The sequence below is a fragment of the Aquila chrysaetos genome, chromosome 5, assembly GCF_900496995.4.
Source record: "Aquila chrysaetos chrysaetos chromosome 5, bAquChr1.4, whole genome shotgun sequence".
NCBI classification, from domain to species: domain Eukaryota; kingdom Metazoa; phylum Chordata; class Aves; order Accipitriformes; family Accipitridae; genus Aquila; species Aquila chrysaetos.
The window spans coordinates 2,133,258-2,150,707 of NC_044008.1; the positions used below are offsets into that span (position 1 = coordinate 2,133,258).

The 17,450-nt window shown below is 47.0% G+C and overlaps 1 protein-coding gene across 1 annotated transcript in view; it reads right to left on the minus strand.

Annotated features, from left to right (window-relative positions):
• Positions 1-17,450, minus strand: part of LOC115342224 (collagen alpha-1(VII) chain-like) — a 141,690-nt gene that overhangs the window by 80,460 nt on the left and 43,780 nt on the right. The window contains exons 12-31 of the mRNA XM_041123929.1: positions 16,745-16,891; positions 16,431-16,550; positions 15,644-15,802; positions 14,312-14,440; positions 13,845-13,994; positions 12,995-13,132; positions 12,409-12,555; positions 10,740-10,859; positions 7,549-7,695; positions 7,192-7,395; positions 6,722-6,861; positions 5,441-5,564; positions 4,296-4,439; positions 3,800-3,990; positions 3,178-3,309; positions 1,912-1,986; positions 1,537-1,617; positions 1,422-1,448; positions 904-948; positions 97-165 (exon numbers count right to left, since the gene is read on the minus strand). Coding sequence (XP_040979863.1) covers positions 97-165; positions 904-948; positions 1,422-1,448; positions 1,537-1,617; positions 1,912-1,986; positions 3,178-3,309; positions 3,800-3,990; positions 4,296-4,439; positions 5,441-5,564; positions 6,722-6,861; positions 7,192-7,395; positions 7,549-7,695; positions 10,740-10,859; positions 12,409-12,555; positions 12,995-13,132; positions 13,845-13,994; positions 14,312-14,440; positions 15,644-15,802; positions 16,431-16,550; positions 16,745-16,891 — 2,489 coding nt within the window. The remainder of the gene's footprint in view (positions 1-96; positions 166-903; positions 949-1,421; positions 1,449-1,536; positions 1,618-1,911; positions 1,987-3,177; positions 3,310-3,799; positions 3,991-4,295; positions 4,440-5,440; positions 5,565-6,721; positions 6,862-7,191; positions 7,396-7,548; positions 7,696-10,739; positions 10,860-12,408; positions 12,556-12,994; positions 13,133-13,844; positions 13,995-14,311; positions 14,441-15,643; positions 15,803-16,430; positions 16,551-16,744; positions 16,892-17,450) is intronic.

The window sequence follows — 17,450 nt, forward strand, 5'->3', positions numbered from 1 at the left end:
AGAGGGAGGAATGTGGGCTCTCTCCCAGCTCCCTTTGCTTCTCTGCCAGCCCTTGAGAAGCTGAAGGGTCCACCACACCTGGGGTATGATACTCACGGGGGGACCAGGCTGCCCATTTCGGCCAGGAATCACCTCCACTCCTCCCAGGACATAGCCTGGTTCGCCCTACGCACAAAGGGAAGAGGGGACACGCTCAGCTGAGCTGTGATGGGAGGTCTGGGTGCAGACAGGCAGTTTCATGACTTAGGGGCAATTTCATGATCAGCGTAAGCAACTTTAAAACCAAACAGCCCCTCCCTGCGCTGCAAACCCAAACCACCTGCTTGCCGCAACTCTTTTGCAGAGGTACCAGAAACCACGGCCATGACATAAGCTTTGCTTACTAGCATGGAAGAAAACTAATCCTAGAGAAAAAAAGGAGGTTGGCCTTCAGCAGGATCCATTCCCTGATTTGTAGCCATACAGGCAGCTCAGGTGGATGCAAGGAAGGAGGAGGAATGTGCATTGGGTGTTGAGGGAAGGACAGGACAACTCCTCCTGGGATCTGCCCATAACTTGAAGTCTTACCTTTTTGTGTCCTAAATATATGCAAACAGGCTTGTTCATAGTGGAAACTCAAAGGCAGAATGACACAACTAAGTTCTACCTTCTTCTGCAAATAACCAACTGAAATGTGCCAAGGGCCTGTGGTAAGGACTGAGCACTTTTCTCCATAAAGACATTAGTTTCCTCCCAGCAAAGCCGAAGGACAACTCTCCAAGCTGAAGACTAGCAGTGTAGGGCTAGTTACATATAGCTCAGAAGTTCATATTCACCAAAGGTCACTGTGCAAATTCTTAGAAATTAGAGATCAGGGCAATACAATAGCTTTTTTTCCCAATGAAACCCAGGAATGAAACTCACTCTGTCTCCTTTTGGCCCCACTGGTCCTGGATAGCCAGGAGATCCCTGGAATTAAAAATAAATCCTGCAGCATTAAAGAGCAAAGCACCCACAAGACCACCATTGTGGGATGTTCAGGTTACAGACCCGTCTCTTAATAAAATTTCATTCACTTTTAAAGTGGTCATGAAAATAGGTTTTGGTCCCAAAGTTGATGAGAATCATGGATTATGCAGTAGGACTGATATATATGACTGAAGGCAGAGTTCACAGTCCTTGGCCTTTTTCTGGACAGCTCTGGTTCATTGAGGATTACTTGGTTAGAAATGTGCCCATCTTGTGTTGCATTATTTGCCAGATCTCTGAACAGAAGGAAACCTGTCTGGAGCTATTTGGTGACAGCAACAGCCCCTCATAAAGGCAAAATGGGTCACTTGGTCTTCCTGTCTTGCTCAGCGCAACCGGCCTTTGAAAGCCTTGAAAAGCAAAGCTTTAGGGTCTTACTGTATTGATGATCTTGCTGCATTCAAAATACTTACAATATCACCTTGGATGCCAGGGAGACCCTGCAAAACAGGAGAAAGAGATCTGAGAGCCATGCTCACTCTTCTGTTAAACAGCACTTTGACAAAGTTTGTTAAAACAAATACATACCATGAGTCCGGGGGGACCAGGAGGACCTGTCCGCCCCGGTCTGCCCGGCAGCCCAGGAATGCCGTCCTTCCCAGGCAGACCCTAAACATATGGACAGTAACAGCATGCAGGTTATGGCCGCAGACCGGCAAACCCAAACAGCTTCATGCAGAATTAGCTTTCTGTACCGCTTGAGAGAATCCCCAATTGCCAGCACACACACACACACATATTAGTTCCCTTTTGCCCGATTTTCAAAGCCAGCATGGAGCAAGATATATCAAAACACCAACATAAAAGATCTGAAGATGATTCTTTGCTAGATCTCTTCCTTGGTTCTAATCATTTAATTGCATATTAATTAACTGAGTGGATGGTTCATGTTGGTGGACTCACCCGCTCTCCTTTCTCTCCCTTTGTAGTAAAGCTGTATGGGTCATAGCCTCCATGAGCCAGTGAGCCCCTGAAGCTCTTGAAAGGAATAGGAAAATAGAACAAATGATCAGGAAATTATTATCCACCAAAGGATGGCAAATAAACTCAAACCAGAGTGAACATGAAACACGGACTAGCACACTCCTTGGCTTATGCAACAAAAGGAAGAAGCAAAGTTTGCCATCCAGGAAACCTGTTCATATCCTCAGACTATTTAAAGTCCCTTGGAGGTCATGTATTATTTATTTTGTCTCTGGCTTGCACTGAAATTGGGAGAACAGGATGGAGAACACAGAGTTGTGTGAGGACAAAATGCAGTCAGGGAACATATTGATGCCTCAAGAAGTCTTGGCCCATGTAACATCTACAGTTCAGGATCTTCTTTTTGGCTCAGAGAGACTCTAAATATTCTTGGTTACATATCTGCAAGACTTCAGGGTAGTGTCAACGCAATTCTTCTCCCCCATGGAATAAACTGTGGAAAGGAGTTCGGCAGAGATGAAATAAAGACCCTAATTCAACCATCCATGGACAACATTCATCTCACTTCATTTTAGACCGCCACAGCATGAACATCACCATCTGAGCTGTTCTGCCAATGTGGACACCTACCTATGAACTGAATCGTGACCAGACTTTGCTGACCACACTGACTAGCTGTCCACCAACTACTACGGAGACCCTCACTTTCGCCAGTGAAGCTAACATAGACTGTTCAGTCTTGCTGGCTACAGCCACATCAGTAAACTCACTAGACCAGCACACGGGCTCTGACCTGTCCTACTGTTCTCCATGTCCTCTGGCTTTCTGCTTGGTAAGAGGAGTGGGTAGATTTGCCTCCCAACATTTTATTTCTGAAGTAAGGAGCAGCAGCAGCTTGTTGGTCTGTTCAGTGGCTCACACGGAGTCTAGATCTATCTGAGATGCCACAGAACATCTGGGACGTCTGTACGGGGCTGGCAGATATGAAGCAGGATCTGTGGAAGACCTGCATTTCATTGGTTTGCTGGGAAGGAGCACAGGAGGCTGCTGCATTTCCCGCGCTGAAATGACATCTTCTAGGATGACCTCCCCAAACATGGACATGGTTTCCAAAGTTAAAGGTCTTGACACTGATATAACTCCACTGCACACCACACAGGTACCAGAAGTGACCTGATCAGAGCAGTGATCAATGTTTCTTTGAAATATAATCCCCTGAACAGACACAAGTGAACTAATTCTCACCTTTAAACACCAGGGACCACAAGCCTCTTCTTCTTTTTGGATATGTGGTTCAGCTGATGATGGATCAGGGACGTGTGGCTTAGTCTCTGTTTCACCAAATGGCAATTCTTTGTTGGCTTCATGTCTGGCAACCTACAACGTGGAGTTTGGCTTAGACTAGTGATCCTCCAGGTTTTGGAACCAGACATCAAACAGCAACCCTCAATAAGTTTCAAGAGGTCACTGTGCTTTTATATCACCAATCTTTTCATTGAAACAGCCATAAAATATCTCTGCTGGAGATACTCTGCAGACAAGCTCACATCCATACCAATGACCCATCAACCGGAGTTAGAAGAGGGCAAAGAATTTATAATACATCCAAGTGCTTTGCCCCTGCAGTAGCCTTATGCAACAAAACTTTCAAAGCTGTATTCTGGCTTCCCCAATTCCACTCTGTTCATTTCAAAGATTTTGTTCCTTATCTCTAGGGTTGGACAGTAAGTGAGGTCAGGATTGGACCCAGTGTCCTAAATCTGTTCTGACGTTGCTTTGAAACTTTGCTCAGGGAAGAAGATTGCCCTAGTGCCTGACCCGCACCAAGCAAGCTGGCTTATATTCAAAGGTCTGTGAAGTAGCTCACCTCCTCAGGTGGTAGCTGGGCCCCTGAAGGCTGAGGGTCAGAACAAATGACTTCTATCAGCTCTCGGAGGATCTGGGGGAAGTCATCGAATGTGCTGACGTAGAAAACGTTCTGGAGATTCTGCTGCAGCAAGATGCTGTTGAGCTCAACGGGGTCAGCTCCTGAGACACCCACAGCAATGACGCGGATCCCTGAAACACATCGCTCACTCAACGGAAGCAAAAATGTTTGAGATCAGTTTCCAAACCCCTCATCACAGTCTTCCTGTTAATAACCTCTGCTGGGATCAGGTACTCCAGTAGCCACACGAGAACTCATCTGAAGCAGCACGTGTGAGTTATAGCAAAGCAAGACACCCAAGCTAGGAACAGAAAGAAGAAAGGATAAAGGAGTGAAGAAAGCCAACAATGCACTCAAAGTGCACACATCACATAACGTACCGCCCTCAACCCCCTGGAAATAAGACCTCAGGGAAATGCAACAGGGCAACTCTTACCCAAAGCATGGGCTACTCTGGCTGGTGGCAACACATCATCCTGGGATTGCCCATCAGTCACGAGCACCATCATGTGAGGGAAATCTGGTCTCATTCCTCTGGAGGACTGAAATAACTCCTTTAGCATGTAGGCTATACCGCGACCTGAGCAAACATGGAGAGACATGGTGTAAACCCGCCTAAGTATTAGGTCTGCAGGTGGGCACTGTGGATCTCCTTCCACGGATGGAGGAAAAAGGGCATTCAGTGTGGCTGCATAAATGGGTAGTAGCCCCTAGGATGGGGCAATGTCTTTTGAGGGAAGACAGCAGTAAATGACATATTGGCTGAAATGGTTCAAGCTGAATTCAGCAGATAGTTTTGGAAAGGAAAAAAAACAATATTCAGGAGATTTGAAGCCAGGTTGGATAGGTCCTTGAACAACCTGGTCTAGTGGAAGGTGTCCCTGCCTAGCTGGAACTAGATCATCTTTACGGTCCCTTCTAACCTAAACCATTCTACAATTCTATGTTTACTGCTCGTGTACCTTTAGGGAACCAGGTATAGCCTACTGTCCTACTGGGAATGAGCAGGAGGAAAGTGCTGTCTGTCTCTGAGCTTTTTAACTACATAAAACAAAAGTGTCTGAATTTCCAAGACGCTGAGCTAATGAAGAGCTCTGCTATTTGTACAACAGAGGTGAACAAAGGACATTATGTCATGACACACCATGAAAATAGGACGGTGCCCATTGTTTTGTTGTTAGGGTAACAAGGCAATAACCATTGGAATTTGCTGATTAAAATGTGCATATAGTGGGCAATAAGGATGCTTCAGCATCAACTATCCTTACCTAATTTTTATGGGCTTTGTCTCTAAGCAGGGTATAAAAACCTCCCTCAAGTGCAGGCAAGGTTATAAAATAATGAAGAGAAACCCAGCAGTAAAACTAGGACATGGGTAAAGGACATCAGGCTAGTTGGAAAGACCATCCCTGGAAATAAACTAAATTCAATCCTCTGTTCTCAAATTTTAAAGAACTTTGGGCCATAACTTCCTAACCAAGTAAATAGGTTCAAAACACTCAGACAAATATTTTCCATGGCCTCCAGCCTCTGTCTTGGGCCAGAAGGTCCAGCCCATGTGTGCAGCTCAGCCATACACACCCGTTTTTGTGTTGCCTCCAGCATAGCTCAGTCCCTTGATGGCTTTCAGGGCACTGTTGCGGTCACGGTGCTGGTTGAAATAGAAGGCTGCCCTGGGCTCCTCACTGTATTGAGCAACAGCAACCTGCCAAAGAAAAGGGGGTTAAAAAACGTGGAGGCCTCAGGCACACAGCAAATATGCCTTCACTCAATAAACTGCCTTGAGTTAGATAATACAACTAGTTGCATTGCAACAGGAGTGGAATGAGGTTGTATTTCTTGCAGGCTGAAAACAGGCACAAAAATGGCTGTCAGGTTGGCAGCCACACAGGGCACAATCCATATGCTTAATGATAAGCAAAGTACTATTTCAGACTCTCTAGGGCATCAGAGATTTCTGCACCAGCTGGTGGATACAGCATAGGACCGATGGGAGACCAGCACACTTCGGCAGCTCATGGCTGGCTGGGAGCATCTCCTGCCGCAGCACCCATCCCTCCTGAATTAAACTCTTCGTATCTGTTGGCTGCAAAAGGAGGCCAGCTACTCAGCTCATATGATAGCCACCTAAATTGAAATGTCTTCATCTCCCCAGAATTATTTAGTAACCCAGGGTAACTTTGTCATGTACCTAAACACTCAAGACCATCTGCAAGCAAAGAGTGCAAGAAGTTCCCATTTCCTGATCAACTGAAAGTGAGCAATGTAGGTCTCCCTTTCAGAGGGCTAGTTCAATTATTACATTAATTAAACACAAATGACCCAAAATAAATTATCTACTGAGTCTTCCCATTGGCTTTGCTGAGTTGTCCTTTAAAGCTGTAGGCTTCATTTGCCCTCGAGGTGTTTCACAGCGTGGCCTAGGGGTCTGGTCCTCTGCTTGTCTAGAGGAGGCAGCTGCTGGCGTATGCTGCATCTCCCATCTGGGCCCCCACCTGGGTCTCTAGCCATTAGCAGTCTGAATGTGGTCAGAAATGGGGTTCTAGAGGGGGACACGCACCTGACACATCCCCGGGCTCCATAACCTAGACAGCATTTCAGTAGGTGGGGAATTTGCTTTATTCCTGATAACTCGGTCTTGGAAAAATAACCAAGAAATGGAAATATATCCAAATGAGTACGCTGACATTTAGGAGACTTTTATTCATGTCTTTGTTGGACACACACATGTCTTTAGGCAGAGCGCTTAGCCTTTCTGATCCACAACAAGTGAGCGAGCAGACTGCTCTCATTGCAGGGGTGAGCAAAAGGTGAACACTTGGAAGGAAAACTCCTTCAGGAAATAGAATAACAAAATCTTGCCTGTGTCCCTTCAGGCCCAATCTTAGGGAAATAGGAAATGATCCGGAAGAGGAAATCCTTCACTTTATTGAAATTGCTCTGGCCAATACTCGAGGACTCGTCCACCAGGAACCCAATGTCTGCTTTGAGCTTGCCACAGACTGCAGAGGGAAGAGAGGATCTCTGTAAGCTGGGGGGTCCTAAAGTAGAAGCATGTTTCTTTGTGTTCAGAGCAACAAACCAAACCCAATACCTCTTGCGATGCCAAGTGTTGGTGAGTGAGCAGGCAGCACCTTCACCCCACAGGGCAGCGCTGAGAGCTTCACTGCATTTTGTGGGGTTTGTGTCTTCCCTTTCCCTGACATTGTCCACTCTCACTACTCAATGAATAACGACTAGTTTTGGCTCCTGAGATCAGAGAAGACCATGGTCCATGGTGGTTTTGACCTACTGCTACATCATCATCAAATCACACATGGATACACACTCACTTGGTCCAGGGAGAGTTGTCAGCAGTGCAGACACTACAGTGGTCGATGGTAGGACCTCTGAGGTTGGCGGTAGTGTTGTGGTGGTGGCCAGTGGAAGAGGAGTGGTCCCCACATTGCTAGGAGATACGGATGGGGATCTCATCGTATCCAATTTTGTAGAAGTCACTGGAGCGATTGGCGCAGGTGACTCTCTGTGAGGTCCCACTGTAAGAGGCAAACAGAAAAGGTGTTTCTTAAACCTGTTTTAGTTATGAAGCCACTATCAGGCGAAGTGTCAGAAGGGCAGAGAAGCCAAGAAATTAGCCTCAATAGCAGTTACCTAGGTAAAACTGCAACACAAGTCTCCAGCCTTCATACCTGTTTGCCCAAGGAGTGTTGTCTCTGGTCCCTCCGTATCTCCAAAGACTGGTCTTATAGAAAACAAATACATTTCTTTGGCACTCAATCCTGTCACTCGATATGATCTAGAAGCTGCTGATAACAGTTCCTGGGAAAGATCAGAAGCTGTGAAAAAGGAAGAAACATGCATTGACCGGGAGCCAGAGAAACTCAAAATAACTCCCATTTCTGTAACATCCCATCTTTTAATGACACCACCTTTGGCGAACAGGAGCTTGGGGACAAGATGAGTCCTGGGCTTTGGAGCGGAGGCTTTTGGTAAGACATGTTTGCAGACTGCAATGGTTAGGTCCTAAACCAGATGAAATAATGTTGTTTGCATCTGACAAGGGAGTTCTTGAGTACATGAACAGGAAGAGAAAATGGGAATTTGTACAAGCATTTAAGAGAGGCCATTTGGTCCAGGTGGTGTCCAAGGCTGAGCTCTGTGATAGACCAATGGTTTGCAGTGATTAGCATGTATAGAAACAGGATTCTGCTTTGTTAACGAATGGAAAGTTTGCTGAAAAGTAGAATCAAAAATACTTGAGAAATTTTGTTGCATACAATAGATAGTTTTGATTTAAAATGATAGGAAAAATATATGAAAATGTCATAATAATGTTTTGACATTTTATAAGTGTCTTATTTTGGAAATACTGAATGATGAGTTTTGATGCTGTTCAAAGTGAAACTTGCACCTTTTCATTCTGAAATAACATTTTCACTTAAAAAATTTTAAAAAGCTCAGTTTCTACAGAAAGAAATTAAATTGATGTAATGTGTTTAATTTTCATTAAATGTTCTCAATTACCTCCAAAAGATTTTGGAAGGGAGGTTTTGCTCCTTTAAAAAAAAATAAAAAAAAAATCCCTCTTGCAGTTTGACTCAAACTCTTCTCCCCTCCCTTTGGGTGGGCAAGTCAAAACAATAATAATTGGTTTAGATGCTCTGCTACATTGTCTGAAGAGATTCTCTGTAGGAAACACAAGCTGACAGCTCTGCTGAAGCACAGATCTCTGGCAGTCCACCACCCACCCTGGTCTCAGGGTACCCTGAACAAAGAAGACTTTGCTGGCGGACTGAGGTAGGAGGTACCTGGATCATACCTGGGGAGGGATGCCCAGCACGAGACTGGCAAGCACATGCAGGAAGACACCTGCAACCTTTGGAGAAGGAAGATGGTCTTTGCTGGGGACAATTTTCTACGAAGAATGAAGCTGGGACAAGAGAATGTAAGGGACAAGAGACTGTGAGGTTCAAGGTGCAAATGCAAGACTAAACAAGCTTCTGTTGATTAGATGGATAAGAAAACCATGACTTTGGTGCTCCAAGAACAGTCAAGAGATGGTAGAGAGAAGAGAGAGGAGGTCAACGTCCAGCTGAACTTCTCTGAGGTCCTTTCTGTCACATGGGGGAGGAAGACTGGCTCTGGATGGAACCCTGTTGACATACATGGGTTTAGTTTTGTGTAACACGGGACAGAGGAGGTCTACAGCTGGGACGACCTCGAGCTGCATGGAAGGGGACCCCATCTTTTATAGGGCAGGCTGGCTAGAGTTGGCCAGCAGGAAGGAGGGCATTAAATGAGCTTAAAAGGGGGGCAAGAGAATTGGGTAATGAATGAGTACTCATTTAGAAAAAAAATCAAGTTGTGGAGAAGAAAATTAATCAAGGCACCAAGAGACAAAAAAAAAAAAAAAAAGCAAAATTCTTAATTGCCTTTATACAGTAATGCTGGCAGCCTGGATAATTAAACAAGAGAAATTGGAATTACTCACTTATGAGCATAAATTTGATCTCGTTGGTACCATTGAAGCGTGGTGATGAGATTCATCTGATTGGAATGTTAAATCAATAGTTATAAACCTATTTCAGAAGGATCGATCGAGTGAGGGCACAGGGGGACTGTCAGACATGGTATTATCCATTTCTGGGCCCCTGACAACTCTGAAACCAATGATTTTTGAATACTTACAGATCGATATTTTAACAGCACGGCACAGGAGGGGAACAGTTGCATTAGATCACTTAAATCACCCTGGAGAACTGAATGTTCAGTTCCCTAATCACTTATCCATAATATGTAGAGCAAAAAAATGATGTTACCACAGGAGATTTCATCCTGAGTGACATATGCTGCAAGTCTTAAGCTGCCAATACCAAAATGTCCTTGGAGTTAAAAAAAATTAAAGCTGATGACCTGGTAACTCAAAAAGCACTGCAGGGAGCACAGGGGAATTGTGTCAGATTCGTTTTCTTTATTGACTTCTGAAGATGAACTGATCCCTAGCAAAAAGTTAGTGACTGAAGCAACAATGACAGGAAACTTGCTCTATTCAAAGAGGTTTAAGCCCACTCCAGGAAAAAATAATATAGCTGGTGCTTTAAAAGGGCAAACCCTGTAAGGCCAAATCAATTGGAAAAAGAAATATACACTAGAAATTGTGAGCAATGATTAAGAAAGTTTTAAAAGCTCTTCACCAAATAGCAAATCTTTTAAACAGATAAGAATTGAGGTTGTATGGATGACCAAAAGCAACCTTTTTTTGGTTCACCACAACTATCCCTGATGGACAGGTAGTGGCTCTAGAGGAAGAGACACGGATAATGCCAACCAGCAGGCTTTCTCCTAAGCAATTTTCACGTCTCCTTATTCTTCCACCGAGGATTTTGCAATGGCCAAATGGGTCACCTTGTGAGCCTCCTTAGTGGGCCAGCTTCCATTTTTCCCCCTCTTTTTCACCCAAATGAAGAAGCTGAGGTGAAGGGACATGACGTGTGGAAGCCCTCAGGGTCAGCCCTCTGTTCTTCTGCTAAACAGGGTCCAGATGGGTTCAAAAGAAGGAACAGTGTTGGTGCCAACAGTGACAACATAATTTACCCCAGGTCAAACTGGGCAGTTCTTGGAGATACAAGTCATGACACTTGAAGGAAACAGCAGCCACTTAAGGCTGGGGGTAGAAAGAAATTTCCCCTTTAATACCTGCCACCTGCACCTTCTGCAGCATCCGCTGGCTCTAAGACCAGGTACTGAATCAAACAGACCACAGGGCAAGCCAGATACATCCATGCTCCATCCTCAAATCCCCTTGGGTGATGAGGCAGCTCACACAGGAGGGGACCAAATTACAAGCCATCCTTCCTCCCCCCAACACAAAAAACATTACCTGAGGACAAGCGCCATGTTAATAGGTACGTGGATGCTCCAGGAACAGCCACCCAAGTCAGCAAAACACTGGTCTCCGCAGCCTCCTGCACTGTGAACTCAGTCACTTTGGGTAAATCCACTGTTGGAAAAGAAAGAAACAAAGCTTAGGGTGGGCAGAAGCTACCACCAAAAGCTTGATTGAGCTGAAAGGAAGCTGATGAGTCCTTTGGGAGGCATAAATCCTGGCCCCACCGAAATCAAGGGCAAAAAGTCCAGAGAGAAATGATGAGCATGAAGCACATCTCTGCTATACTTGTCCACAGCGCCATTTGCTGGTGAATCTCTCAGATGATACCTACCCCAGGGTGCAAAGACGTGTGAGCCAGGAAACACAACTTAGCCTGCAAACAGCTTCAGAGAGCTTCTGCCTCCTAAAATACCATGTTTCTGGTGAGAGGAAGGAGTCCCTACAGCACTTTAGGGGTTTTCCAGAAAGCTGAATCAGATCAGATCCTCAGCTGGTGGGATTTGGTGGTGTTTCAGCAAATAACTGTTGGCAGATCTTCAGCTTGGACTGCTGGCTGTTTCTTTAAACTGTGAAATTTGAGCTGTTGGGATGGGCAATAAAGTTTTTGCCTGCTTACTTGTGCCAGATGCTAGTGCTCCTGGAAACCACAGCGCTGGCTCCACACCCCTTTCTCCACCATTCGATCTCCAAATCTGCCTATTCTGCAGCATCAATCAAGTCGCATGATGCCACAGTGTCATGAGTAATGTTTGCTTTTATCTATGTCATGGTTTAACCCCAGCCGGCAACTAAGCACCACGCAGCCGCTCTACCACTCTCCCCCCACCCAATGGGATGGGGCAGAGAATCGGAAAAAAAAGTAAAACTTGTCAGCTGAGATAAGAACAGTTTAACAGGACAGAAAGGAAGAAACTAATAATGATAGTAATAATAATAAAATGACAACAACAACAATAATAATAATAATAATGGAATATAGAAAAAAAGTGATGCACAATGCAATTGCTCACCACTCACCAACCGACACCCCGTTAGCTCACGAGCAGTGATCTCTCCCTGCCCAAATCCCCCAGTTTATATACTGGGCATGACGTCACATAGTATGGAATACCCCTTTGGCCAATTTGGATCAGCTGTCCTGGCTGTGTCCCCTCCCAACTTCTTGTGCCCCTCCAGCCTTCTTGCTGGCTGGGCATCAGAAGCTGAAAAATCCTTGACTTAGGTTAAACACTACATAGCAACAACTGAAAACATCAGTGTTATCAACATTCTTCACATACTGAACCCAAAACATAGCGCTATACCAGCTGCTAGAAAGAAAATTAACTCTATCCTAGCCGAAACCAGGACAATCTACCGGAAATGGTCAAGATATTGTAACTAAAGAGGTAATTCCAAGATAATGTGTCACAAAAATAGCATCTCACGGTGATTATTGGCAGGGGAAGACAGGCAAAGTCCCAACATTTCTCAGTAATAAGAAAGGACCAATGCATCTTTTCTGGCATGCTGGCTGGTGGGACCTGAGAACTAATAAGGTGTCTATCAGCCAATATTGCTCTTTTTCCATCCTCACCTCCCATCACAGCCCCTAGGAAGGGACAGCCCCCAGCACTAATGTGGAGATGCTCTTGTCCCTGTCCAGCAGTCCTTTACTCACAGGTTTTGGCTGTGAGGAGCGTGGGGCTTCCCTCCCGTTCCCTGATCATTGCAGACACGCAGATGGTGTATGTGGTGCTCTCCTTCAGTCTGGGGATCGTGAAGGAGACTGTCTCTGCTGCAACCAGCTGGGAGGTTTCCAAGCCACCTGAGGAGACATTAAAAAAACCCCACAGTGTACATAGGAAGGGCAAGGTAATTGCTATTAACAATCATTGTTACAGCAGGTTCCTCACACAGATCTTATGGCACCTGGCCAGGGAGGGATGTTATGAGCTCATTTTGCATATGGGGAAACTGAGGCGTGTGCAGGTGAGAGATCTGGTCACAAAGGCATCACATGGGCTGCTGGAAAGGAACCACTTCTTTGACTTCCCAGTTCCCAGCTATGGCTATATCCAATGGATATCTTTGTTAGAGACTAAAACCTGGCTCAGTTACAGGGCTTCAACCTGCCCCTGTAGACATTCCAGTCCCCATCTACCCCGATTGTCTGTGGGAAAAGGAATGACCTGAGCTAAGGACCTATTTTCTGGGGTTCCTTGTGCTCTGTCCTCATACCGCACCTAAGAGACCAGGTTGCCTACCATTAAATGGCACCCAGGATATCTTATAGTGAGTTACGCCAGGAAGCCTCCTCCAAGACAGCTTCAAACTATTCACTCCAGTGTCAGTAATCCTCAGATCTTGGATGGTCTGGATGGGGTTGGAGTCTGCAAAAGATGCTGCAAAAATGAACCAGGATAAGATGTCTGAAGTAACAGTTCAAGTTACGCAGCACCAGGTTCGTGGCTCGAAGCTATGGCGCTGAAGAAAGATTTGGGTATTCATGAGTGTCTACTTTCCAGACATTATCCAGGGATGGAAGATGGCATTTCCTAATGAATCCATGGAGAGGAGCACTGTGCAGTTGGGCTGAGGAATCTCATCCAGATCTCTTACTGCCTGCACCAAACTCTGGTGATGTGACACAGGGACGTGAGGAGGGGGCCAAGAGAGGACAGATCATCCAGATGCATCTTCAAACACCATGGGAAACTGTCATTCAGATGAACTCATGTGAAAAAGACACTGAAAGAACCCAGGACCCCAAGTTTGAAGAGGCAGAGCCACAAACCAAGGAATAGCAAACCTCGAGAGCGCATGCGGGTGAGTTAACCCTGAGCGGTGCCTGCAGAGAAGCTCCTACCTTCCTGAGATGGCTGTGGATAAATAAGACTGGGGAACGTGTTCATATGTCCAGGGTTGCCTACCTATGCCAAGCCTGTTTAACATGCCAGAAGGACGTGTCCACTCCTAGCCATGGGAACAGCCATGGATTATTGCTACCAGCCATGAAGGCTGCTCATGTCACTCCACCATCAACATACAATACACAAGACCATGCATCCAGCCTTTACATCCCAACACAAAGAGGGTTGTTCTACCAGGACATACCTGTACGGTGAGTCAGAGTCACCTCTGGCCCCTCAGTCTTGCTGAAGACAGCCCGAACGCTGACTTTATACAGAGTGTTGGGCAGCAAGTGGTCAATCCGGTAAGCCAACACTCTACTGCCCAGGTACTGAGTCTTGGCAACTTGTTTTTCTGTAAGAAAAGGGATACTTCAGAGCCTGTAGCTCACCAGTGAGGCTGGTGCCATCTCCTTCAAAGGAAACAGCCGTTCATTGCTGCACTATTGTTTCAGAGCTTTGGGGATTATCTTCATAAACAGAAGAGCATGAATACAAAGAGAGAAGGAGCCATCACCAATGGATGCAGGCTGAGGACCATGTTTCTCAATAGTGAGATCTCTTTCCTACCCCAGGCAGTAGATCAGGAGTTTAGAAAGGTGCTTCCCATGGCCGTGGCCACAGACCTGAGTCTGTGCCAGGAATGAGCATGTCCACCCTGTCTCTGCTCACCTTTGCCTGCTCCCACAGGGCTCCAGGTGACTTTGAATTTGGTGGCAGCTGCTGTGGCACTCCACGCCATAGACAGGCTTGTGCTGGTGTAGGACATCACCTTGAAATTGGAGACGTAGCCAAGAGGAGCTGCAAGGTGAGGACAGCTTTAGACAGTGCCCTGACTACTATCCAACAGGGCTCCTCATTGGCAGTATAATGAGGCCAAAATTACATAAAAGGGTTAAAAGCAGTATCTTTGCTTATCCTCAGTGTCTCATCATCCTCACCTGGAGAGACAGCAGTTTGTACTGCTTGAGGACTGGACTGTGCTTGTACATCCTACCTCCCTTAGCACCAAAGAGCATATTCTGCTCTAGATCCAGGTCGGAGCACCTCTGCAAGCCCAGGACAGGCAGTACAGGGATCCAGGGAGTCATGAGATCCAGATCCCAATGCCCCCACACTGCCTGCAGGATGAAACATCCACCCAGAGCTCCCACAGTTGCTGAACATCAGTGTTTGCCTGTGCTCTTCTTCACAAGGGTCAGCCCACTATCTCCATACTGTATTCCAGGGTTGGTAGTCACCTTCTGCCACTTTTAAACCTCTCCAAGGATACATCTGGTGCTGTGCAAATCTCGCCTCTGCGTTCAGATCATCACGCTCAGCATTGCTGCCTTCCCTCCCGCAAGATGCAGCAACCCAGAATTTTGACATGGAGGGACAAGCTCTGGCCATCAACTAGACCACCATCTTTCCCTATTTTACAGGAAGAATTTGCATCTGCTGCCTCTTGTCCAGGCAACCTGATCTTCCAGCACAGCTCTTTGGAGTCTCCCCTTCTTTGAAGCAGTGGACAGCCCTTGTCACCAGGCAGAAAGGACCACAATAGGATGTTCCTCTCCCTATGGCTCCCTACAGCAGAATTTACCCAGGTCTCATCTCTTTTCCAGCTGGCCTCTTCGACGATATTGAAGACTGGCCATTGGTCTGGATTTCGGGATGCCTGGAAGCTCAGTGAGCAGTTTGGTCAGTTCATATCTGAAGCTGTGCCCAAGCCTACAGCACACGAATAGATCCACTGCAGCACACATTGACTCCAGTTTGCACCTGAAGACTCCCAGGCAGAAAACCTAGAGCCTTTGGGATTCACGGTCTCACCCACCAGGCACAGCAGGTTGGCAGGGCAGAGGACCACCACCACCATGGTGCCCATGACATGAGAGGAAGATGATGGGAGTGGGGTGCAAGAGGTACAGTGTAAGGCCTTTGTAGGGATACACGAGGTTGAACCAGATATGCAAGGGTTGTGTGCTGTGGTAGCCACTTGAACGTCCTGCCTGTACTCACATGTCCTGGCTGAGGTCGTGATCCCTGGTCCCTCCACCGAGCCAAAGAGCACATACAGGGAAATCACGTACTCGGTGTCATGGGCCAGGTTGCGGAGCTGGTAGGCTGTGATTGACTTGTTGAGGGCCAGCTGGCGAGGTCGGTCTTTGCCAAAGAACTCTTTGGAAGACAGAAAATTAAATAGAAGAGGATAAAGACTGAAGAATCTGGAAAGCAGCTCTGTTGCATATTGAAAGACACCATGTTTTCCCCCACAGTCCATCTCCGACCCAACTGAACCTCTGTTATAGGACGCCCATGTGTGCACTGGGGCAAGAGAGAGTTTTTCCATGGTTATTTATTTGGGAATTCAAATGACTAAAGGATCCAAACCAGCTGAGAGGAACCGAAGGAACCAAACTAGCTCTCACATCCAGGGCCCACAGTAATGTGGGCATGTGCTCTGTGGAGCATCTGCAGGGAGCTGCAAAGCCCCTGTGCTAGATGACCTGCACCCCCATCTTCCCTGAGGACCAGGCACGGTAGTGTGTGTAGGATTCTTGCTCTACGTGTTGGGCTGGGGTCAGGCTGAACGTGGTTGCTGCAGGGACCCTGCCTGCTGGCATTGCTGGTCAGGTCCAGGAATAATTTCTGGTTTCGGTTCATGCCCTGGAGTTGTGGAAGAGGCTGCTCAGAGCAGTTAATGAGCTGGACCTGCCCCTGCACCACCATCCCTGAGGTTCCCAGTGCCTTATCTCCTACAGAAGGACGTGGAGGTGATGCAGGCTGGAGGAGAGCAGGATCTTACCTGGTGTAGGACCCCAAGCCACTCGGTACCCGGTGGCCCCAGCGACCGAGTCCCAGGAGACCAGAGCGCTGTTGATGGATATCTCACTCACTTTCAGCATCTGGACGGTGCTCGATGCCACTGCAAGAGAGCAGAGTTGCCTGGTTGCGTCAAGGTCCCAAAACCTTCTAAGTGACTCCCCAAAACTGTAATGACCCAGACTGCTTTCTGCACCAGATGACAGGCAGGGTGGGGACTACAAATGACGCCAGCACAGCCTGACCCCCATCCGTGTCTGCTTGGGCTGGCTCCCACCCCTGCTGCAGGGCACTCACCCGTCGTTGCTTTTCCGCGCACCACCGGCCCCTCAACATCCCCGAAGATAGGGTTGATGGTGACGGTGTACTCTGTGCCAGGCTGCAGCCCCTGGATCATGTAGTAGCTGTAGGTGTTGCTGAGGTTCACATCCTGGACGCTGCCCTCTGCAAAGGGAAATGATGTCTGGCTCCCTTGGGTCGGACCAAGGAGGTCCACCCTCCTTGGGTCAGACCAAGGAGGACCACCCTCCTTGGGTCTCCTTCCCTGGGAGGGCGGCAGGCAATCAGGCGAACAACCACTTGAGAACTACACAGTGCGTCAGATTGAATGGCATTCCATCCTCCTGGCTTGCACATGTGCTGGCAAGGTCCTTGAGCAGAAGACGGTAGAGGTAGGGCTTAGTGCAACCAAGCACAAACCTTGGTTGAGGGACTAATGTATATGCAGGTAGAAATAACCCACAGCCGCTCAGGCATTCCTCAGTAATCACCAATGGATCAAGGCAACTCAGGGCTTTGCAGGCCAAAGAAAATAAATCAGGTAGCAACACACAAATGGCCACATATGTCTGCGAGCAGTCCCCTAAGAGGGTCCACACTCTGCCCAGCCCTGGGTGACTTGGTGCTGGAATCATCTTGCCTTCCCTGCAGGACACTGGAGCCAGCTGGTGCCACAAAAGATATTTTCTCATTCCTGTGTCCTTGTTGTGGACTAGAAACTCCT